The sequence below is a fragment of the Hypanus sabinus genome, chromosome 9, assembly GCF_030144855.1.
Source record: "Hypanus sabinus isolate sHypSab1 chromosome 9, sHypSab1.hap1, whole genome shotgun sequence".
Taxonomy (NCBI): domain Eukaryota; kingdom Metazoa; phylum Chordata; class Chondrichthyes; order Myliobatiformes; family Dasyatidae; genus Hypanus; species Hypanus sabinus.
In genome coordinates, this window is record NC_082714.1 from 8,061,807 (window position 1) to 8,086,774 (window position 24,968).

General features: G+C 38.6%; 1 protein-coding gene across 2 annotated transcripts in view; it reads right to left on the minus strand.

The window, feature by feature from the left end:
• The window catches only part of LOC132399073 (brain-specific angiogenesis inhibitor 1-associated protein 2-like protein 1), a 131,961-nt gene that overhangs the window by 86,354 nt on the left and 20,639 nt on the right, over window positions 1-24,968 (minus strand). For both annotated transcript variants that reach the window (XM_059979018.1, XM_059979017.1), the window contains exon 3: window positions 24,231-24,317. In XM_059979018.1, the coding sequence (XP_059835001.1) occupies window positions 24,231-24,317 (87 nt within the window). The remainder of the gene's footprint in view (window positions 1-24,230; window positions 24,318-24,968) is intronic.

The following is a 24,968-nucleotide window of genomic DNA, read 5'->3' on the forward strand; positions in this document are numbered from 1 at the left end:
GGGCCTGTACTCACTGGAATTCAGAAGAATGGGGAGGGGATCTCACTGAATGTTAAAAGGCCTTGAAAGAGTGGACATGAAGAATATGTTTCTGACGGTGGGGAGTCTAAGACAAGAGGACAGCCTCAGAATAGGGATGTCCATTTAGAATGGAAATGAGGAGGGATTTCCTGAGCCAGGGGATGGTGAATCTGTGGAATTCATTGCAACTGGCTGCTGTGGAGGCCATGGCTTTGGGTATATTTAAAGCAGAGGTCAATAGATTCTTGATTAGCCAGGGCATGAAGCATTACAGGCAAGATGACAGGAGATTGGGAATGAGAGGGAAATTGATTAGCCATGATGAAATGGTGGAGTAGACTTGATGGGCCAAATGGCCTAATTCTGCTTCTATATCTTATGGTCTTACTGACCAGTTATTACTAGTGCTGGTTGGAAGATACTTCTTCCATTCAAGGCAAATGTGACAATCAGTATTTAAGCAAAATAAAAAAAAACTGTAAATGCTGAAAATCTAAATTTAAAAAAAATTAAAAGATGCTGGAAAAACTCAGCTGAACCAATCAGGTCATTTGACAGAACTATTGTCCCAAAATATTAATTCTCTCCACAGATGCTGCCCAACCTATTTTTATTTCAGACTTCCAGCTTTTGCAGTTGTTTTAAAAATAACTCCACCACATTGCAGAAATTCTTTGTTCTCTCAACCTCTCCCTTCTCTACAAATTAAATCATTTCCCTCACTTTCAGCATTGATAGACCATAAAACACAGGAGCAGCATTAGGCCATTCAGCCCATCAATTCTGCACTGCCATTCCATCAATGCTGATTTATTATCCCTCTCAACCCCATTCTCCTGCCTGCTCCCTGTAACTTTTGATACCCTTACTAATCAAGGACCTATCAACCTTCACTTTAAATGTCCCCAATGTCTTGGCCTCTACAGCAATATGTGACATTGAATTCCATAGATTTATCACTCTGGCTAAACAAATTACTCCTCATCTGTCCTAAGGGACATCCTTCTATTCTGAACACAAGAACATAAGAAATAGGAGCAAGAGTAGGCCATCTGGCCTGTTGAGCCTGCTCTGCCATTCAATATCATGGCTGATGTAGCCATGAGCTCATCTCCACCTACCTGCCTTTTCCCCATATGTCTTAATTCCCCTACTATGCAAAAATCTATCCAACCTTGTCTTATCCATTTATTGAGGACTCCACTGCTTCATTGGGCACAGAATTCCACAGATTCACCATTCTCTGGGAAAAGCAGTTCCTCCTCATCTCCATCCTAAATCTACTGCCCCAAATCTTGAGGCTTTGTTCCCTAGTTCTAGTGCCCCCCTAATTCTGAGGCTGTGCGCTCTGATCTTACAGGCCTTTTTGCCAACAATGATCTGTTGTGGATTACAATAGTTTTCTGTATCAGTGCAAACACTTGAGGTACAGTATCTTTGGCCCAGGCAATCTGCTCACATTTCTAGACAACTCATTCCAAGGTAGCAAATAACCAAGCTAATGAACAAAGAAAAAACTGCAAGGCGAATTCAGTGGGTCAAACAGGTTCTGTGGTAGCAAAGGATGGACACACTACGTCTATTCTGATACACATCCTCTATCCAAAACATTGACCGTCCCTCTGCTTCCACAGATGCTGCTTGACCTGCTGAGCCTTTTTTTTTTAAATTAGTTTTTTTATACATTTCTGCTGAGCCTTTTCAGCAATTGATTTTTTTCTCCTGATTACAGACATTCCAACTACATTAAAGAAATTTCTTCCATTTAAATGATTCCTAAAAGCTTCACATGGGGGATAGAAAAAAGCCTTAACAAATGTCTATATTAACAGGTAGTATTTTGAATATTAAACTCAAGATCTAGCAAGAGAGTATAACACATCCTAGACAAGCTTGCTGCTCCCAGCAATTTTCATTCAATGATGAAATCTTAAAGATAGACATGTTTTCTAATAAGTTCCAAGGAACGAAAACCATGACTTCAATATTGCGTCAAAAGAATTTCCCCCTTCCCCCCCTCCGAGTACATTCTTCTGCAATTATAACATTTATAGGGAAGACATTACAAATTCATAAGATGTGGCCTAGTGTAATTTTACCTGCTTAGCAACCAAAAAAATATTTAACAAACATCAATATCTATGCAAAGAGCATCAATAAAAAGAACTGGCAAATAGTGAGTAAATTTTAGCAGTGGAGTATAATGATAGTATGCATTTGTGATTGCTTGTAAGTTATTACAGTAGGTTGAAGAGGAGCATTGTTTATTTAAAGAATTTCATTACACTCCGGAGGGAAAAAATACAAATATTCATTAACTTCTGAGCAATAAAATTGCGTCACCTTTGCTAAGACTTGCCAAGTCAGGATCTCTTAAAATCCAGACTTATGTTACTATTCACCTGGCGTTAACTGTTCTTTTGACACAGCCATTACTGCAACTTGTGAAGAAGCTCAACAACATGTGGGCTGGAACCCTTTGGCAACAACTCAAGGTCAATTCAGAGGAGAATACCAATTTCCTTTTTAGCAAGAGTTCCGTGAATATTTCTACACCATGTTCAAACAATGAAGGAATTTTTTGTCACGTTAACTCTTGATAACAATTGTAACAATTTATAATCAGATTTTGACAAGGTTGACAATTTGGGCTTTTTTGGGCTTTTATATGTATTGCTCAGGTATTTTGCATTTAACAGTCAAATATTAAATAACTTCTCTACAATTCAGAAATCTGATTTTAGAAGCAGTTAAGACAAGAAAAATTAGCAGTTATACTCAGTGTATTCACATTTGGTCTTTGTTCTAGATAGTAATGAATTTTGCATATTCAAGTTTGTTTTAATATGCATCTGAGATGCTAATGTAGTCTCATGAGAGAAGTATTAGGTAGCTTTTTATTTACTGCAAACTATCAAAAAACTTAGTAATTTAAAAAAACTTATCCATTTTGGTAAGAGTTTAAACAGATACAGTTGATGGCAAAATTTAATTACGTGTTTTTTAAACATTCAAAAATTCATTTCATCCATACTGTTGATTGTTATTTTAAACAAGAACAAATTAAAATCTAGGTTAAAAAGGGACTGAAGGCAGACACAACTGACAAGGGTGATTAAGTACTTATTGGAAGAAAGCAGGTGCTGGACAACCAGCACAATCGGTCAACATCTAGAAAAAAAATAGGTCAGGAATAAATTTGTTTAAAAATCATTGGACATTCACAGGTCAGTCAGTAAGTACAAAGAAAAGTTGACAATTTGGAATTTTCCTTAAATTAAGAGTTATTTTCAAGTATATAGTTCAGATATTTTGCAGTTTATAGCTTTACAATAATTAAGGTTGTATGCTATAAAGGGTTACATATAAAAACAAAACAACCCTAATTAGATCTCTCCCTCAGCCAACTTGTAAACTAGGTTATGTCTATAAATAGTATATGTAGATGTTCTGAGGTAGGAATACATTCTGCACTTACCCATGTAAATGCTTTCAAGTATTTTTGTACACAAATCATCTTTCGTTTGAAGTACAAATAGATTTTCTAACTCTAGAACTTCTCTGCTGTATTAGAGATTAAGCCAAGAACTCAATTCCTTTACTCTGTCTGTAACATCATAATTTAAATTTGTGGCCTGAGCTGTCATTGTACACAATTAAAACAATTACATATTTCCACTCTATATCTTTTTATGCTGTCATATTTTACTCTAAACTGCCATAAAGGTTCAACTGGAAAGAGAAATTCCTGTTTTGATCTACTGTTTTCTGAATTAACTTTAGTTCTTATTTTAAAATATATTTTGCCCTTTCTATATAGAATTAGGAATTCCCTGCATTTCAGTGTGATTGGTGCTCTTTTCAAAAGTAAGATTTGAAATTACATTGTTTATTCATTCTGTTTATTATTGATTTTTCCACATAAATTTCTAAAAATCTGGAATAAATAGTATTTCATTGTTTTGTGTGAAAGACAGTTGCAGAATTAATATTTGCTGGAGTTCTGAACAATGGTGGGGGGTGCAGAATCTCATTGAAGCCTATTGAATATTGAGAGACCTAGACAGAGTGGATGTGGACAGCATGTTTCCTATAGCGGGGGTGTCTAGGACTGGAGATACAGCCTCAGAATACAACGAAGTCCCTTTAGAATACAGATGAGGAGGAATTTCTTTAGCCAGAGGGTGATGAATCTGTGGAATTCATTGCCACAGACAGCTGAGGAGGCCAAATCATCGAGTATATTTAAAGCTGTGGTTGGTAGGTTCTCAACTAGTCAGGGTGTCAAATGTTACTGGGAGAAGGCAACAGAATGGGGTTGAGAGATAATAAATCAACCACAATAGAATGATGGAGCAGACTGGATGGGCCAAATAGCCTAATTCTGCTCCTATGTTTTACGGTCTTGTGTATTATAATGATGTGCATTTCTCATCTAAATCCACAAGTCCACCAATCTACTCAAAGTTCAAGTGACTTAAACGTTGAGACAAATTTTGCTTATTAATGCCATAAGATTATATCATTAACAGGACACACTCCCCGCTATTATCTTTAAATTTTGGTAACTTTCCCCCCCATCCATCAGTTTCCACTAGATCATCAGGGTCTGCTTTGTCCTTAAGAATACAATGAAACACATGCCAAGATTAATAAATGACACTGATAGCATGAAAGTCATCTGCTGTGGACTACTTGGCAATAAGTAGTAAATTGCATTCAAGGCTGAGAAAGCAGTTATGCATTAATAAAAGAGAAATGATTTGCAACTGGGACAAAAAAATTCAAAAATGATCATAAAATTAAAGACTCTTCCTGTAGCAAGTCTTCCACAGAGAGATACTACTACTTCTATCAAGATCCTTGCGAAACTGACTCAGGATACACTGCACAAATTTAAGCTAACTTTATAACAGAGTGTGGAGTGTGCATTTATAATCCACGTGTCAGTACATCATTCCAAGTATTTTGACTTGGCCTTTAAATTTACCTTTCTATTCCTTTCCCTCATGTATTTCTCCAGTTTATGTATGAAACCATCTAAATTACAATCCTCAACTTTATATGGGCATACAATTGAAGTAGGGGTTTATACCATGGACCCTACCATTAACCGTGGGGTTCGTGGATGAAGCTCAGCAGGATGAGGAAGAATTTCTTTAGCCAGTAGGTAATGAATCTGTGGAATTCATTGCCATAAACTCCTGTGGAGGCCAAGTAAGTGGATAAATTTAAACTGGACATTGATAGGTTCTTAATTTTTAAGGGTATCAAAGGTTATGGGGAGATGGCAGGATATTGGGGCTGAGAAGAAATACAAATCAGCCTTAATGGAATGATAGAGCAGACTCAAATGGCCCAATTGCCCTAATTCTGCTTCTATGTCTTATGGATCATGATCCACACATTCTTTCATGTGACCATATCAAAGCAGGATTAGATTTATTGAGCTGTCTTTCTCCATGACCCATTCAATTCAATTACTCCTAATGACCTTTAATTGTTTCACTTTCAGGCAACTGCTGACTTTTTTTAAAAATACCACTGCAACCACTCTACAGTTTATAACCATCTGCTTCTCCCCCCAAACCCCTTCAACGGTATTTGACATCACCTTAAAATTGAATAGCTGTTAAATGATATACAAACATAATCATAACCATCATTATAATTAAAAAAACACCACTGACAAAACATAGGATAATTGTACTGCTAAAATATTCAAAATTAAGCATTATGAAGATACAATAAAAACTTCCATTCCTTTTAATTTGTTCAGTTTAATCCGCTCTTGTTTACAGAACACAAAAGGTGCAACAGGTGCATAATCAATATTGTTTGACAAACAGGATTTAATAAATCACAATGTAAACATTATAGAATAAGCAGTTAAGACTGGGCCTAATTTTTCTTCAAATATTCTGAAAAGCACCATCAAAAGTTGGTCATAATGGAAAAAAAAGCAGTTACACTGAAAGAATTGCAGCTTTGTACATAAAAGTAGGTACAAAATACATATTAGGATTGAAAACTCAAAAGATTAGGGAACCTTCTCATAGATGTTAACAAATGGAGAATATTTGAGAGAAGCTGCCAGACCATAGTACTCTGACTTTCAAAGATAAAGTCATGTCTCAAAAATTTAGAAAGAAAGTGAAAACCAGAATCTTCTGGAATCACTAAGCTGGTCACACAGAATGTGACAAGAGAATAAATGTTTCAGGTTGACACTTCTTCAGCAACGTTTTAGATTCTGGATTGTTTATTTTTCCACCTGACCTACTGATCGTTCCCAGCGTTTTCTGATATTTATTTTCTATTTCCAGCATTTGCAGGATTTTTGGCTTTTTGATCTTCATAGCAGTCATAGAGTCCATTCTCATGTACGGATGCGAGATGTGGACACTCACCAAGACCATGCGAAAGTCACTAGATGGTTGTTATACACGAATGCTCCGGATGGGTCTTGACGCGAGTTGGTAACAGCACATGACGAACGTTGAGCTCTATGACGACCTACCAAAGCTCACTACTAAAATCGAGGTGAGAAGACTGCAACTAGCGGGGCACTGTCTACGTCACCCTGAGCTACCTGCCAGCCTAGTCATCACATGGGAGCCCAAAGCATGGGAGGATGAACCCTGGGCGCCCTCCCAAGACTATGGTCAACACACTCCTAGAAGATAGCGACACAGCTAATGTAGATGAACTGAACACATTGATGAGGGAGAGGGAGGAGTGGAGAGTCCGTCATCATGCCCGACACTGGCCCCCTAGGCCTGAGTCGTAGTAGTCGTTGTCGTAGTAGTAGTAGATATCAGACGGTGTGGAGCCAATAAATATCACTGCAATACAACCCTCTCCCAAAACAGTTCCTTTGAAAAAAAATCAAACATAAGGAAATGTGCAGATGCTGGAAATTCAAGCAACACACACAACATGCTGGTGGAACGCAGCAGGCCAGGCAGCATCTATAGGGAGAAGCGCTGTTGACGTTTCATGCTGAGACCCTTCGTCAGATCCTTTGAAAAATACTGTTTATCTGAAATACTCCAGAGTAGGGCAAATCCAGAACTAGGTGGTATAAGTTTAGGGTGAGAGGAAAAGATTTAAAATAGACTTGAGAGGCAACATTTCCACCCCCACCCCCCCAACACCGAAGATAGTAAATATATGGAGCGAGCTGCCAGAGGAAGTGCTTGAGGCTGATACAACAGTAACATTTAAGAAGCAAGATACACAAGATGCTGGAGGAAACTCAGAAGGTCAGGGAGCATCCATGGAAAAAAGTACCATTGACATTTAGGGTCGAAACCCTTTGGCAGTACTTCCCCCCCCCATAGATGCTGCCTGGCTTATTGAGTTCCTGCAGCATTTTGTATGTGTTTCTAGGATTTCTTGTATCTGCAGATTTTCTCCTGTTTGTCATTTAAGCAGCATTTCAATAGATATGATGAGGGTGGGCTTAAAAGGGATATGGACTGAACGCCGAAAGTGGGACTTACTGGGTGGGCACTGACTCATTAGGCTGAAGAGCCTGCCTACATATAGTATTGCTGTACAACTATAATTAAGTTGAACTGGATAAACAAACTTATGAAAATCAGTAAAGCAAATAATTTTCTCAAGATTTATTTGTTTAGAAAATAAAACCAAACAGTTGTCTGGCTCCTTACTTAAACAGCTTCCATATTGATAACTAATCATTTCACAAACACCATAATATTATGCGGACATGTACCTGACATGAAAGCAGTTTACAGGAAGCTGAACTGCATTCCTATTATTCCTGCCATGACTCAGGTGACTACGAGCCAAAAGCAACCTTCACTAAGTGCATTCTTCTGGATTTGAGCAAAATACTATTTAAACAGTACAGAACTACATCTAAATGATTCAATTCTTTACAAATATTCTTATATTGTTCCATCAGTATGTTTTTTTAATGAAATGGTGTATATCATTGGAACAGATAAATCACTGGCTAGCATAGAAAGGAGTAAATGATGTGATAATAGGGAACTTTCTGGGGGGGGGGGGGAGTGTGAAACTTCACCCATCAACGTAATTGCCAAATGTAGAAAATTTAATGGAGCCAGACAATACTGCCTTGTTGGTCTTTATCAATTATTTATATGAAAGCACATTACCACCAGGCTTAAAGACAGCTTCTACCTCACTGTTAAAAGACTATTGAACAGTCCACTAGAACAGTAAGATGGACTCAACCTCACAATGTACCTCATTGTGGCCATGCACCTGTCAATTTGCACTTTCTCTGAAACCATAACACTTTAATCAGCATTGTTATAGTTTTCCTTTGCATATCAATTTACTGTTGTGATGATCTGTATGGATGGCAGGCAAGACAGTTCCCCCCCACACCGCACTATAGCTCAGTACATAATAAATCAATACCAAAATTCTGTCTATTGCCAAGGACAAGCTTCTAAAGTGTACTACTCTTACAGTTGACAAAAGGAACAGTGAAAAATAAATGCAAAACATTTAAATTTAATTTTAAAACACCGCTTTACTGATTCTAAATGGCAATGGAAAAACAATATTACCCCTAGGACAGTACTTCATTCTGCCTGGGAGATTTACAACCTTCTGAAATCATTTTTAATAACATATCCTGTTTCATTCTTTTCTCTCCCCTGCTGGGCCATCTTTGTCCTCTCACACTTCTTTCCAATCAGCCCCTTCCTCACCTCGTTCTTTCCGCTTCCCACACACTTAAACCCTGGATCCCCCATTCCTTTTACAACCTGCCCATCATCCCTTCCTTATCTGGTTTCACTGATTACCTTTACCAGATTGCACAAACTACAACTCTTTGTCATCTCCATTTATCTCTTCCCAGCCTCTGTTGTCCTCCTCCACCTCATTCAATCTGCCCCTCAATCCCTCTTGGCCTGGATCTTGCTAGTTCCTGCCTCAACTCTCCCAATTTACATTGACCACCTTTCCTCTACACTCAAACCTGATGCAGGATCTAGATCCAAAACATCCCTTTGGCTTCACAGACTTTGCCCAGCCCACTGTTCTTCCAGCAGTAGCTTGTAGTATATGCAATCTCTTGTATCATCCCTACTTGTGACAGTTTAAACAAATAGGCATTCCAAATGAGCCCTTTCAAACATGAATTGATACAAACTGAACCGTTGCCTTAATTATTTGTCAAGTCTTCTATAATAGAATGTAACTGATCACTTTTGTTCAACAGTTCTTTGAGTACATGCATAGCTTCAGCAACTGCAGCACCCAATTTCAACAGGTTCATTCATGTTAACTGCTTGCATTTTAAAATCCAAGTAATCGTAATTCTTCATATCCTTGTGTAAAGAAGCATACTGAGCCCAGCATCATTCACTTGTGGTCTAAATGACAGTAGAAATTATGTATTAATTCAACAGGAATAATCTCAATGAGTTTTAATGGGAAGCAGAAATCATCTCCAATTCCTTTTACCAATTATTTTACATAACCCTACAAATTTTCTAGCAAATTAAAACACACCATATGCAGAGGCATAAACCAATCCCATTTTCCCGGGAATTAGGCATCATATTAATGGTGTCATAGATACACTATTACAGTACTGTGAAGCAATTTTACAATAAATTTTGGCTGAGGCCATTGAAATAAATGGAAATTCAGCAGATGACCAAATTACATTATGGTTGTCAAATGCTATTTTTAAAAATTAAAATTCAAAATCTGCAAGTGTTTTTGGGGAAGGGATTATGTCTTGCACATACTAACACTTGGAAAGGGAAGATCAACATTGCTACCAGAGTAACATGACACCACTTTCAAAACTCGAAACAAAAATGGAAATGAGATAACTGAACAATGGATTGAAACAGGCCCCGGAGACATCTATGCCTCAGTGTTAAGGAGACAAAGGAACAAAGATGAGATAGCAGAATACAAAACCAAAATATTAATGGATTAAATGCAAGTTCACAAAATCAGGTAGGTATGTTTCTTCAACATTTCAATTTCCTCTCCCCCAACAAGAAACTTTCACAAGTAGAGTCCCAGTGTAACCACTAATTTAGAACATCAGCACTATGACTGGTTAAACCAGGGGTGGCCAAACTTTTTGACTTGTGGGCCACAAAGGGTTCTAAAATTTGACAGGGGGGCCGGACCAGGAGCAGATGGACGGAGTGTTTTGGTAATACACCTCATAAGAGAAAATAAAATAACATGGGATATGTAGAAAACATGTGCTTTAATTTCAATTGAAAATGAACAAATGCATTACAACAAAATATCTGTCTTTGAAGTCCCATGGTATTTATTTATTTATTACAATGACTTTTAAAACACTGAAAATTAAATGAATAAAATACAGCTTTTTTTTAATAGTAACAGTTATTATTTTAAAGCTGAAAATTCTGTTATCCTTCAAGATATTATCATCATCACTCTCCTCCTGACTGTCTTTATTTCAAAAACGGTAGGAGATGCAGGTCTACTTGTCCTGCTTCTTCTTATTCAATTGTCCCCTGTGCCAAAACTCAACAACGACCAGCACAAGGACAGAACAGTGACAGCATGCCAGTATGCGGAGCGCGTTATTTGATCTGGAGCGCATTTTTAATTTTGAGAATATACGTGCACCTGCGCACTACTCATGTCCATCACTTAACAGAAATGACATGTAACATGTAAGGCTTATTGAAAAAAATATTTTCAAATGCATTTTTTTTACATAACACAACGAAGAAACTTATTTTTAATTTCAGTGGGAACAGTGTTGTTGGTCTCCCTTTTTAGCCAGTGCATCAAAGTCTGGATTTAGTTTTGTTGTGGCGATTCTCAGGATGGATCTGAGGTGTTGGTCAGTTAACTTGGATCTGTGGCTGGCTTTGTTGATGTTCATGACGCTGAACGCCTGTTCACACAAATAGGTCGAGCCGAATAAAGAGTAAAGCGCGAATGTGGAGTAATACGCTGCACCTCAACAAAGGTCAATGTATATAGAGTGCGTCATCTATTGGGAAAACGTCAGAATTGTGGGAAAAAAAACGTTAACAAGGTTTATTAATATAATTTCATCAAGTTCTGCGGGCCGGATTAAAAAGCTTAACGGGCCGCATATGGCCCCCGGGCCGTAGTTTGCCCATGCCTGGGTTAAACAGTTTCTGTTATTAGTATTCCCAATAGTTTCTTCGTAGTGAATGTGTCCTATTGTGTAATTATTTTAGAAGCAACGTTATAAAGCATTATATCTAACTTTCCAGAACAGCTTTCCCTATATCAAAATTTAAACGAATGTTGACATTTAACAAAGCATCATTTAATCCCAACATTATATGCCATTCAAAATTTATACTACATTTCAATCCCACCTTTCTTTTTCATTCAGAAAGGTTTTGTTTCTTTTATTAGATTGATATCTTAATAAATTCAATTTCCTGTTAACACTGAAAAAGAAATCAGGTGGGTGTAGTATATACACAACATAATGTTCTCATAATCCTTTAATCAAAAAGATTATGGAACTGTAGCAAGAGCATCTTAACAATTGTCTACTCGATAATGCAAAGTCTGGCTGCCAAAATCTGTTTCCAGTGGAAATCCCTGAAGTCAGGTGTTCCTACTTAAACCTTTAGAATCTCCAATGCAAATACAGTGGATTCCGGTTAATTGGTGCAGCCGCTTATTTGGGACAACTCTTAAAGAACAAAAACTAATCAAGAAAATGCCAGTATTACCTTCATTTATTTGGGACAATATGCAACATGGTGGTGTAGCAGTTAGTGTGTCACTATTACAGCTCGGGGTGTTCCCAAGTTCAGAGTTCAATTCTGACGCCATTCTGTAATGAGTCTCTGTGCATCCTTTCCTCTGAATGCATGGGTGTTGTCCAGGTGCTCTGGTTTCCTCCCACAGTCCAAAGTACTTACAGGTAGGTTAATTGGTCTTTGTAAATTGGTTCATTAGGTTAGGGTTAATTGGATTGTGGAGTTGCTGGGACAGCATGGTTCAAAGGGCATACTCTGTGCTGCATCACTTAATTGGGGCAGACTGTTGCTGAACATTTTCTAACTAGCGTCTATCATATGGACATTGCGTGGCTGTTAGACAATACGCTTCAGAGTGAAAAAATTTTTTTAAAAATAGCTTCAATTGTGCACTTGTGTTCAAAAAGCAGTGATATCAATTCATTATAGCTTAATCAACTGCTTTATCATTCCTTCGTGAAAAATGTTGGCCATTTTTCTTAAAGTTATCTCAGTTAGCAGTGTGAATCAGAAAAATCGCTGACCACATACATTTTAAACAGCATGCTTGCCATTCAACATAGTATTAAAACATTTTCAAACATAAAGTTGTAATGAAAAAGTTAAATTAAGGCCTTGTTTACTAGACAGACAAAAGATGTCACAGTATATTTTTGCTCTGGTATGCTGCCCTTCACTTGGCAATTTCTTTTCAAAAGAAAAATGTCTGGTTGTGTACATAATTGTTGATTTTAAAACATTACTGTGTGCAAATTAACTGACACGTTTACCCATGTTAGAACAGTTACTAAACTTCAGGAGTACTTAATTGGTTGGAATGTGCATTGGAAAATTTAAAGTTTAAGTGCAGTGCAAATGCAAATGCAAGTTGATTCTTGTTGACTGCAAGCAATTTTACTCCTTAATGCTACTGGTTGGTTTGTACAATCACCAATTATCAATTGAAAGTTTCAAACAAAAAACTAAACATAAAATTTGTATAGATTTCTTTTGCCAATCATACTTGAGAATCCATCCCAAGCTGCAACCAGTGCATTCATGGTAACATCTGCACTGCAGACTTGAGACAGTTTTTTCAGAACTATTTACACTGTAAGCATAAAGGCAACTGAGAAAAATCTCAGTTTTTTGTGGTCTTATGAAATACTTTAGTTAACAAAGTGAAAAGGCAAAATAGTTTTTCCCCAACTTGCAAGGAAAATCTTCAAGTTTGTAAAGCTCATTACTGATAATGAAGAAAGCTGCACACAAAGAATCAACAGCTTCTATGTCATGTACTTTTCATAAGGGTGGCAAGCTTCTTTGGCCATAAGTATTTTAAATCACTTTACAGAATACAAAAGGGATTCAAATCTGTAAGATAGAGAAAATTATAAATTTAAAACTGGATTTTAAAAATATGTTGAGGTATTGAAGGTGTTAAAATCAACATTCAACAGTTTTCATTAGACTGCCAGAAGTTATGAAACAACATTTATCATTTTAAAAAAAATTGAAAATCCATTTGAACCACATGCAATAGGTTCACGGTATTTCACAGTGATGCAATTCATAAATACCTAGTTTCCCCTCATTTTGGAAAAGGAATAACTAACCACTTTTCAATTTTGATAATTATCACACATGTATGCAGTCTATAGTTCCTGCTTTAATAACAACACTGATACTGTTACCATTGTTTCAGCAATTTAAAAAAAATCAGGGACAAATCTCAACTGTTCAGGTCAAAATTATGTGTAGTCAAAGGAAAATTTTTAAAAAAGTTTAATTTTTAAAGTGAGTTTTTAAAACTATATATAAAACTAGATGCAATCCGTCATATTTAATTATTCTTTGTGACATTGTAAAAAGCCTCAAGTATACAAACACAGCAATAAGAGGTAAAATTATATGTGAGGAGCTAACATCTTATTCCTCACATTTAAAATTTAATCAGAAAACAGATAAACAAAGGAAATTAAGGTCATATTCTCTGAATATTTACATTTATTATTGAGGAAGGTCTGGCTATGGCAGACCTGGAGAGAACTGAAGAGGAAATTTCCATTCATGCAGTGAATGAACAAACCTCTGTCCAGTTTTACCACTACACTACCAGATTTCAGAGTATAGTTAGTAGTAAAGGAAAGCAGTGCAGAAATAATCAGTATTACAGTGGAATAAAGGGAATTAATTAGAGGCATGAAAGAGGAGTTTGTTGTGTCTATGTAGAACTACATATCAATTACTGTAAATAAAAGCATGCATATGGGAGATGGCATTAACTGGTGTAGTCACACGAGAGACACAGAAAACAATGTGCATGCGTAGACAACAGCGCAAGAACAAAGATCAAAACGTAGTGCTGGGGTGGGGTTCATTGCTCTAAAAGAAATAGATCCATATATTACACTTCCTCCCCCTTTGGATTAATGCAACATAGAACTGTATATGTACAGAACATTAAATTTTCCTTTCATAAACCCATACTCCAAACAACCACATTTTCACATAAACAGTCCCTAACTAACATTTCTAAAGCTTCAGTCCTTGATGGTGCTCTGTTTATTTCAGTATAGCACCTCTGGACCTGTGGAGTGGCATCAGGTTTGGTAGGTACCTTGTCTAAGGCCACATTCTCGGTTGCAGGTTGTCACATTGCTGTCAATGACACAATCATCTCTGAGGGGCAAGTCGGGTTCCTGTAATGTGTCTGTGTGTTCTTCAGTTGAGCATCCAGTATCTAGTGCACATGACATCTCCATGTCTGATCTCCAGCATCCACTGTGTACAACTGGTACAGTTCTTGTAGCTATACAACTGGGTGCCCACTTGTCTTCTTGGTAAACACAAGCTAGGACTTCCTGTCCAATCTTGAAGCTCTTTGCTGCTTCTCTTGGCAACTGGTTGAACTGTTTATTCTGTTCTTACCTTGGAGGTCTGATTTCAGGTCTTTGCAAGAGCTCAGATTCCTGCTGATGAACAGCATTGCAAGTGTTTGATTTATCACTGTATGAACAGAGTTCAAAAATGCAAAAAGGAATCTGTTCACCTTGTGCTGTAGTGAAACATCCTCCTTGTCCGTCACTTTAATGGACTTCTTGAAGGTTTGGATAAACCTTTCATTGTTGAGCGGGGAAGAGCTGAGTTGGAATGTCTGATGCCATTTTTCTACATGAACAGTTGGAATTATGCTGATGTGTATCACAGTCTGTTGTCACTCACAATTTGTTCAGGTAAGCCATTTCTGGCAAAGATAGTCCTCAGACCGGAGACAGTCTTTGCTGATGTGATTGACTTCATTGGTATAACTTCCAGCCACTTCGAATGAACATCCACAGTAATCAGAAACATGGAGTCCATGAATGGCCCAGCCAAGTCAATATGTACTCTTTGCCATGCTGATGATGGCTACTCCCACAGGTGTAATGGTGCCTGTGGGGGGTGCATTTTGAACTTTTTGGTATCTTGAATAGCTTTAGGCCAAATCTTCAATCTGTTTATCTATTCCCAGCCACCACATGTAGCTCCAGGTGAGACTCTTCATCTTGACTGTACCCAAGTATCCTTCATGCAGATTTTCTAACACTCTGGTGTGCAGTTTTGTGGGAACCACAACACGAGATCCACATATCAGCAATCTTTGACATACCCACAGTTGATCTCGTCTTGCTGAGAACTCTGGAAACATAGGGTACCGATGAGCTGGCCATCCTTGCATGGTGATTTCATAGACTTTTGACAATGCCAGGTCATTTCTTGTTTCTCTTTGTATTTTGGAATTTGCTACCAGGAACTAGTCCACTAATGTAGTGTGTATACATCTGCTGGGTCACAGTATGAATTCCTTCTTCAGTTGCCAATAATGGAAAACGTGACAAGCCATCAGTATTGCTGTGTTGTTTGGTACTCTTAAACTCTATGTCATAAGAGTGAGCTCCTAGGAATAGTGCCCAACATTGTATCTGCGTAGAAGTCATCACTGGAATTCCCTTCCTGGTTTCGAAACTGGAATCAAGGGACTGATGATCTGTCACTAGTGCAAACTGTAGAGGTAGTGGTGGAACTTCTTTATTCCCCTTAGTAGACCAAGGACCTCTCTGTCAATCTGTGCATAGTTGTGTTCTGTGCTCATCAGTAATTTTGAAGCCAATGCAATTGGGCATTGAGATCCATCTTTCATAGCATGTGACAAAATGGATCCAATGCTATAAGCGGATGCATCACACACCAGTCTGATGGGCAGGGGCAGGGATGGGTCATAATGGGTGACCAGTTCATCAGATTTTATTAGTCTTTGTTTCCTTTAATGCTTTTTCCACATCTTTCTGACCATTCCCACTTTGCTCATCTATAACAGTACATTCAATGGATGCAGCACCATAGCAATGTTTAGAAGAAACCAGTGGTAGTTTACAAGGCCCAAGCATGATCCGAGTTGTGAATATTTTCTAGTTTGGGTGCTTGTAGCGCTGTTTCAATCTCTCGTGACCTACGTAAGCCATGCTTGTCAATGACATGTCCACAATACGAGATTTCATTCTTGTAAAGCCTCACATTTCTCTCCCTTTGCACACAGACCATATTCACTCAGCTGCTAAGCACTTTGCCAAGGTCTGGAACTGCTCTTATCATCTTTTTGCTACACATGATGTTGTCATTATGGTAACATTGTGTCCCTGGGATATCTTGGAGCATTTGGTCCATTGATGTTTGCCAAATTGCAAAGCCAAGGAAGATTATACTGGAACAGTCTCTTGTGAATGTTCATTATGAGGAACTTCCTGATTAACTCCTCAATCTCCATTTGCAGATAGGCTTGCAACATGTCAATCTTTTAAACCTCTCCCCACCTGCCAAAGATGTAAAATGTCTTCTATTCATGGCAGAGACATAGCACAGGACTAATGCTCACCTTGAAATCCCAACACATGCGGACTACTCCAGCCTTCCCCTTCTTGATCACTGGGACATTGGGCATGGCCCAATTGTTCCACTCAACCTTGGAGAGGATTCCACCTCTGCAGTTCAGCATCCACATTAGGATGTACTGAGTAAAGGACCAGATGTGCTTTGTGGAATCTTGGTGTTGCTACTTCATTCAATTCCATTTGAGTTTACCAAACCCCTTCTAAAACACCTTCTCATTAGCATAATGCAACTGTGCTAGTCTGGTTAGTGCCACCATTTGGCTGCCAATGCCTGTTGACACCACACTGGGAGCTTTGAATGCTAATCTAGTTGGATTTTTCTCAACCATTCATATCAGAAAAGAGCTGGCTGTCCACTTTTCAACATAAATCTCTAACTGCTGTGTTGGGCCTCTATATGTCACATTTACTTTCAGTTTGCCTTTGGGAGACACTTTCTCACCTGCGTAGGTCTTTAGCATTTCTGCAGTCTTTTCTAACTGCATCTTAGAAACAGTCTGTTGTTGTCAGCCTCTGGAATTATGGACAAAGCTGAGCCTGTATCCAGCTCCATTTTCAGTTTTACACCAGACACATCTATTGTGATCCACTTCAGTAATATCATGCAGAGCTAGGCATGACAGAGTCACTTTTGTCAGACTAGGTTGTCTAATTCTGTTTTACATTCATTCAGTAACTTTATGCATTTGCTAGTTTTGTATTTAAGACTTTCCATTCAGTCTGCCTTACACCTTCTCTACGAGACCTTGTCTGTGACACTTTCCACAGACTTTCTCTTCGAACCAACCATTAGTTGCATCATGGGAGGATTTGCCACACTGATAACATCTTTGGCTTTTTGCACCTTTCAGGGACATTGTACATGTCACATTCTAACCTCCTTTTCTGTAGTTCTGCTGCATCCTCCAATGATATTGTAATGGCCAATGCCTGTTCTAAGGTTAGGTCTCTTTTGGATAGTAGCCTCAAGTGCTTTGACTCTGCTTGCCACATACAAGCCTGTTCCTTAATATATCTGAAAGTCCAACACTAAAGTCAACAGAACTGAGAAAGTTTGTGCAGTTCTGCAATATATTCAGAAATGCTTTCATCTTTTGACTGGTTCCTTTTGTAAAATCTAAATCTCTCAGCAATTACCAGCAGTTAGAGCTCAAGTCATTTTACAAAATGGTACGATTTAAAATGTCTTGCTCGTTGGCTTTTCGGGGGTTGCTAGGTTGGGCAAGAGACTGTACATTCTTGAACCCATTAAGCTAAGTACAGGGCTTTCTTTTGCTCCTCCACAATGTTCACATTACAATATAGTTCAACTCTCTCAATGTACAACTCCCAGCGTTCATTAATGCTATCAAATTCGTCAATTTTCTTGACTGAAGTCATCACCACATTATTTTCACTTTTTCAGAGCACCTTTCACTGTTACTATGCACTGTACTCACGCCTTTGTTACCAGCTGTGACAGCCTTCTCTGTACTGTTTAAACTCTCGCTGTCTTGTCCCATAATTGTGCCATAACTGCAGTGCAGTTTGTCATATTTTCTTATGTTTAGGTTTGGACTCATCGCCAATTTGTTGTGTCTTTGCACAACTACTTGTCAATTAAAAGCATGCACATGTGAGAGTGAGAGTGAGAACAGCGCATGTCCAGAAAACAGATCAATACATAGTGCTTGGGGGGGGGCAAGGGGGGGCCATCGCTCTAAAAAAAATAGATCCATACATTAGAGTTGGCAATAATTGATTGGTAAAGAACACTGGCATAGATGACAGCAGAGCAGCAATGGCTAGAATTTCTGGAAGGAATTTGGAAGGCACAGGATATATACATCCCAAAGAGTATTCCAAAGAAAGATGATACCACTGTGGCTAACAAAAGAAGTCAAAGCCAACATAAAAGCTAATAGAGAGAGCATACAATATATAATAGAGCAAAATGCAGTGGGAAGTTAGAGGATTGGGAAACTTAAAAAATTTAACAGAAGGCAACTAAAAATGTCATTAAGGTAAAGATGGAATACAAAAGTAAGCTAGCCAACAATATTAAAGTGCATACCAAAAGTTTCTTCAGATACATAGTGTAAAAAGCAACAAGAGTGGATATCGGACCACTGGAAAACAATGCTGGGGAGGTAGTAACGGGTAATGGCAGATGAAGTGACTATGTATTTTGTATCAGTCTTCATTGAGGAAGACACCAGCAGCATGGTGGAAGTTCCAGGTGTCAGGGGGCATTAAGTGTGTGAAGTTACCATGACTAGACAGAAGGTTCTTGGAAACGGAAAAGTCTAAAGGTAGATAAGTATTTGGACCAGATGGTGTCACCCCAGGGTTCTGAAAAAGGTGGCTGAAGAGATTGTGGAAGCATTAGTAATGATCTTTAGAGAATCACTAGATTCTGGAAAAATCCAGAAGACTGAAAAAATTGCAAATGTCACTGCACTCTTCAAGAAGGGAGAGATGCAGAAGAAAGGAAACTATAGGCCACTCAGTCTGACCTCAGTGGTTCAGAAAATGTTGGAGTTGATTATTAAGGATGAAGTCTCAGGGTACTTGGAGGCACATGATAAATTAGGCCATAGTCAGCATATGTTCCTCAAGGGAAAATCTTGCCCGATAAATCTGTTAGAATTCTTTGAAAAGAAAAACAAAGAAGCAGGAGAAACAAAGGAGAATCGATTGTTGTGGTGTACTTGGATTTTCAGAGGCCTTTAACAAGGTGCCACATGAGGCTCTTTAACAAACTACAAGCCCATGGTATTACAGTAGATATTCTAATATGGATAAAGCAGTAGCTGATTGGCAGGAGGCAAAGAGAGGGAATAAAGGGAGCCTTTTCTGGCTGGCTGCCGGTGACTAGTGGTGTTCCAAAGGAGACTGTGTTGGAACCAATTCTTTTGATATTGTATGTCAATGATTTGGATGATGGAATTGATGGCTTTGTTGCAAAGTTTGCAGACAATACTAAGGTAGGTGGAGAAGCAGGTAGCTTTGAGGAAGTAGAGGGGCTACACAAGATCTTAGACAGATTAGGAGAATGGGCAAAGGAATAGCAGATGGAAAACTGAGTTGGGAAATCTATGGTCATGCACTTTGCTAGAAATGAAACGGTTGATTATTTTCTAAATGAGAGAAAATACAAAGATCTGAGGCACAAGGGGACTTAGGTGTCCTTGTGCAGGATTCCCTGAAGGTTAATTCCTGAGTTTGTAGAGAATGCAGCAAATGCAATGTTAACATTCACTTGAAGCAGACTAAAATATAAAGCGAGGACACATATTGAAACGTTATAAAACACCAGTGAGGCCTCACTTGGAGTATCATGTGCAGGTTTGAGCCCCTCATCTTGGGGTGGATGTGTTGAAACTGGAGCGGGTTCAAAAGAGATTCACAAAAGTGACTCCAGGATTGAAAGGCTTGTCGTATGAAGAGGGTTTGATGGCTCTGGGCCTGTATTTACTAGAATTCAGAAGAATGAGGGGTGACCTAATTGAAACCTAAAAAATGTTGAAAGGCCTTGATAATGGATATGGAGAGGATATTTCCTATGATGGGAGAGTCTAAGACCAGAGGACACAGCCTCAGAATAGAGGGGCTTTCTTTTAGAATGGAGATAAAGGAGCCAGAGAGTGGTGAATCTGGAATTTCTTTACCTTAAATATATATAAAGACTTGGCCTCCACAGCTGCCTGTGGCAGAGGATGGTAGATTCTTGATTGGCCAGGGCATGAAGAGATATGGGGAGAAGGCAGGAGATTAGGGCCGAGGGGAAAGTTGGATCAGCCATGATATGTTGGAGCAAACTCATTAGGCCAAATGACCCAATTCTGCTCCCAATTCTTATGGTGTTGTATTACAAGAAAAAAATAAAAGGAAAATGGGGGAGATGCATATACATTTCACAACCTCAGGAAGTACCAAAGCAATTTATAGGCAGTGACATAGGATGAGTAATCATTGCTGTATAGCCGGAATACTGCTAGCCAGAAGGAACTAGTCTACAAATTAGTGGATCCAGATGAATCAAGGACAAGGGAAACAGACAAACCAAACACGAGGAAATCTGCAGATGCTGGAAATTCAAGCAACACACACAAAATGCTGGTGGAATGCAGCAGGCAGGCAGCATCTATAGGAAGAAGTACAGTCGACATTTCGGGCTGGGACCCTTTGTCAGGACGGGTAGGAGGTAGAAACGGGAAGTGCGGGGTGTGGGAACTATGAGGTTGGTGGCAGTGGATGGGAGATCCCCAGAGCTGATAAGGTTGGTGATGGTGTGGGAGAATATGACCTGGTGCTCCTAGGTAGGATCATGATCGAGGGGTAAATAAGAGGAAGTATCAGCGAGTTGTCCCTGTGCCTCGGCCAGGTAGAGGTCAGTACTGTACACCAGGCTACAACGGCGCCCCCCCCCCCCACCTTATCAGCGGGTTTTATAGTAAAGTTGGGATTGGTGTGGAGGGAGTGGAGAGCAGAGCATTCGGAAGGAGTGAGGTTGGAATTGGAATAAGGTGTGGTGAAGTCGAGACAGTTGATGTCCCGTCGGCAGTTAGCAATAAAGAGATCCAGAGCGGGGTGGGGTGTCCATGAAGAGGAGGGCCAAAACGTCAACTGTACTTCTTCCTATAGATGCTGCCTGGCCTGCTGCGTTCCACCAGCATTTTGTGTGTATGGAACAGACAAACCAAATGGCTTTACTCTGCCCTCCCACCTTTTGTGAACTCTGAACTGATTCTTGCTCTGGGATAATCTGATCAGAGCAATTGACATGGGGAGCTTCAGATAATGACCTGATACCATCCACTCTCAGACAAGTAGCTATTCATTGTGCAAAAGTGATAGACCTACCAAAGAAGCAGTCTATAATCTCATTAGACTTCATGTCTGAGTCATCTGATTTGACTGGTTTGAAGCAGTTAAGAGTTGAGCGACTGGGTGTGTGTGTGTGTGTGGGGGGGGGGGGGGCGAGCACAGAAAACATGGAACAATGTTGGTTGTAGCCCTGGACTAGCTTGTAAGGTGAACCAGTGGGATGTTGATCCATCAGTTCAGCAGATGAGGAACATAACAAGAGTCCAAATACGCAACAGCAATAACTCTCTCAAAAGACCTACCATCACAAGGAAGAAACACCATGACAGGGGCTGTGCATCATTCTAGGTGGAGGCTGAAGCAATGCAAAAGGAAGAGGATGCTGGTTTTGTAATACTGAAAATGACAATTGTCTGTATACAAAGTGTATGGATTAAATAAATGTTACCTTTATCTTTGTATAATTAAGTGTACCTGCTGGAGGTTGAATTGACAGTACTTGCATCCTTCAAATACACGAGTTAAAATCATTAATTTATGTCTCAGTTCAAATGTGCAATTATAGTAATTTATAATAAATATTATGTACAACAAGAAAGTCAATATGGCAGTCATATGAGTAGTCAATAGAATAGAGGAGGATAGTGATCCTAAGATAAATACAATATCAAGAGGACGACGCTGGCCAGAAAGAACTACAGCCTACAAATCAGTGAATGTGAATGAACCAAGGACGGTGGAAGCAGACAGAGCAGAGAGTGCTGTGTGTTAACATCTGAGGATCTTTCCTGGGTCTAATATATTGATGCAATTATGAAAGTATGCTAATTTGTATTAGGAGTTTGACAGGAGATTTGGTATGTCACCAAAATATTCAATCTGTCATTAATTACGTCTATTTACTGAGATACACTGCGGAAATAGGCCCTTTGAGCTACGCTGCCCTTTGAGCTCCTGATTTAACCTGAGAATGATTACCAGACAATTTACAATGACCAATTAATACCACATGGGTTCCCTCCAGGTGCTCTGTTTTCCTCCCACAGTCCAAAGACATACTTGTTGGTAGGTTAATAGGTCATTGTAAATTGCCCTGCAATTAGGCCAAGGTTAAATCAGGTGTTGCTGGGCAGTGTGGATCTAAGTGCCTACACTATACTCTATTTCAATAAATAAAAATTCATTAATAAACAGCTTTTTAAAGTTGAGAAGAATTATTTGCACCATTACTGAAGTTGGCTGTATATTCTAGAACTGACTGAAATTAAATTGCTCAGCTGTGATGGTCACAGTTGAAATCTCTGCATACACATTCCATAAATAATCACCATTCTCTCTGTACTCAGCTGCAGTTTAACAGAAAAGCTGAAGATGTCATTAGTTGCAGAGAAGTGAATATTGATTGTAGCATTAGCATTAACCATTGAAGTCTTATCACCTGGAGAGTTTCAAATCGGCTTTGTAATTGGTAGGACTTCAAAGAGGCCAAAGACAGATTGTTTACTTGCTGTTCTTGACTGAAAATGGCTGCAAGTATTTCAGATTTGCCTTTGCCTCTCATGTGTTGGGTTTTGCTATCACTGAGGACAGCAACGTCTGTGGACCTAGCTTCTCCAATGACCTGACAGACCAAATGGTCTTCTCTCTGCCATTATAAGATTGAGCTTCATTCACCACACTCTCTAGCAAGTTTGTTCTGTGAGTGGTATAAAACATCTCCTGGCAATGTGATGGAGATGCGGCTTAAAATTTTGCTCAGAAGTATGATATCGCAAATGTGAGTACAATGAGCTATTTTAAGACTATTCAGGTCACATCCCAGAGTACATTTTTTTCTGAAGTACATAGGCTGTATATTACCATATACAACCTTTGTTTATTTTCTTGCAAGTACTTACAAAAAATACAATAGAATTTACAAAAATCTATACATAACAAAGACCAGCAACCAATGTGCAAAAGACAAACTGTGCAAATTAAATAAAAACAGTTCTGAGAACTTGTGTTGTAGAGTCCTTCAAAGTGAGTTTGTAGGTTGTAGAATCAGTTCAGAGTTGTGCTGAGTGAAGCTATCCACATTAGTTCAAGAGCTTGATAATTGTACGGTAATGTTCCCGATCCAGTGGTGTGGGACCTCTCTCAATTTCAGCACATTATCAGATGTTAATGAAGGAAACTGCAAAGTTGGCTGTGGCAAATGCGCCTTTTTCAAGAATGTTATAATTAAATGACGCTGTCATGTTTTATTTAATGTTGGTTTGATACAACACAGAGGATTCCTAGGTCAATTCAGTGGTGCAATTAAGAGTAAACATTAGGATTATAAATCTTCAGGCTGATCTAGGCCAGATAAGGACAGAAAATATCCTTTCTTATTAGTTATTATTGACCCAAATAGGTTAAAGTATAACAACCTGGCAGTTAAAGGTATTAGCTTTAAATTCCACATTAGTCACAAAACACTGTCAATAACTGGGTTAACATTCCTCTAACCAACATCATGAGAAAACTGGTCATTCATCAAAATTTTGTTTGAACGATATGGTAATATTTCTTTCAATTTAGCCTCTGTCACCATTTTTGCTGTACATTCAATGATATGAAACATCTCAATATGCCTGAGGGAATACACCACTTCACTTATGCAGAATTTTCTTTAAATATGGGCAAAGAAAGTTAATACATTAGCTGAGATACAAAATGTATCTGTTAGTTCATGCATTCTCACCCAATTCTCTGGAGACCGGTGATTGGGAACTCAGCTCTCCCAACTTCGAAATAGCATCAAAGTAAGACTTGCTTGCAGCTGTCATAGCTGTTAAAATCAACAGTAAAAAAAATTTGATAAATGGCAATTTTTTTTAAGACATGCTTCAAAGACACCACTCGAGAAGACACCAAAAAGAGCAAGCCTGATATCATACCAGTGCTCTATTATAACTTCTATGGATTGATTATGACTTTATTGTCATAGATCATACAATTATCTATTATATTTTATCAGCATGGTAGCACAGTACCAGCAACCAGGGTTCAATTCCCGCCACTGTCTATATGGAGTTTGCACGTCCTTCCCGTGACCATGTGGGTTTCCTCCCACGTTTCAAAGACATACAGGTTAGTAAGTTTAGGAGTCATAAAGATGTAATTGGGCACCACGGGCCTGTAACCAAGCCACATTTAAAAATATTCAAATTATGTAAAACTGTACTTGAGTGCCTACATCCCAAATGAACTGAATCTGCTTGAGTTGGTCAAAAACAAAGGCAGGAATTTATATATGTCTTTGCAAGGTTGCCACAAATGATTTGAAGCAAATTTAATAATTTCCAATTGTGACCACCAATATAGCGCAGCAATGGATTTTGCATACAGTTCCAAAACAGCAACATACTATTATCAAATTTTAAACACATTAATTGAAGAATATTGGACAAAAATCAGGGAAAACTCCATTTTTCTGCAA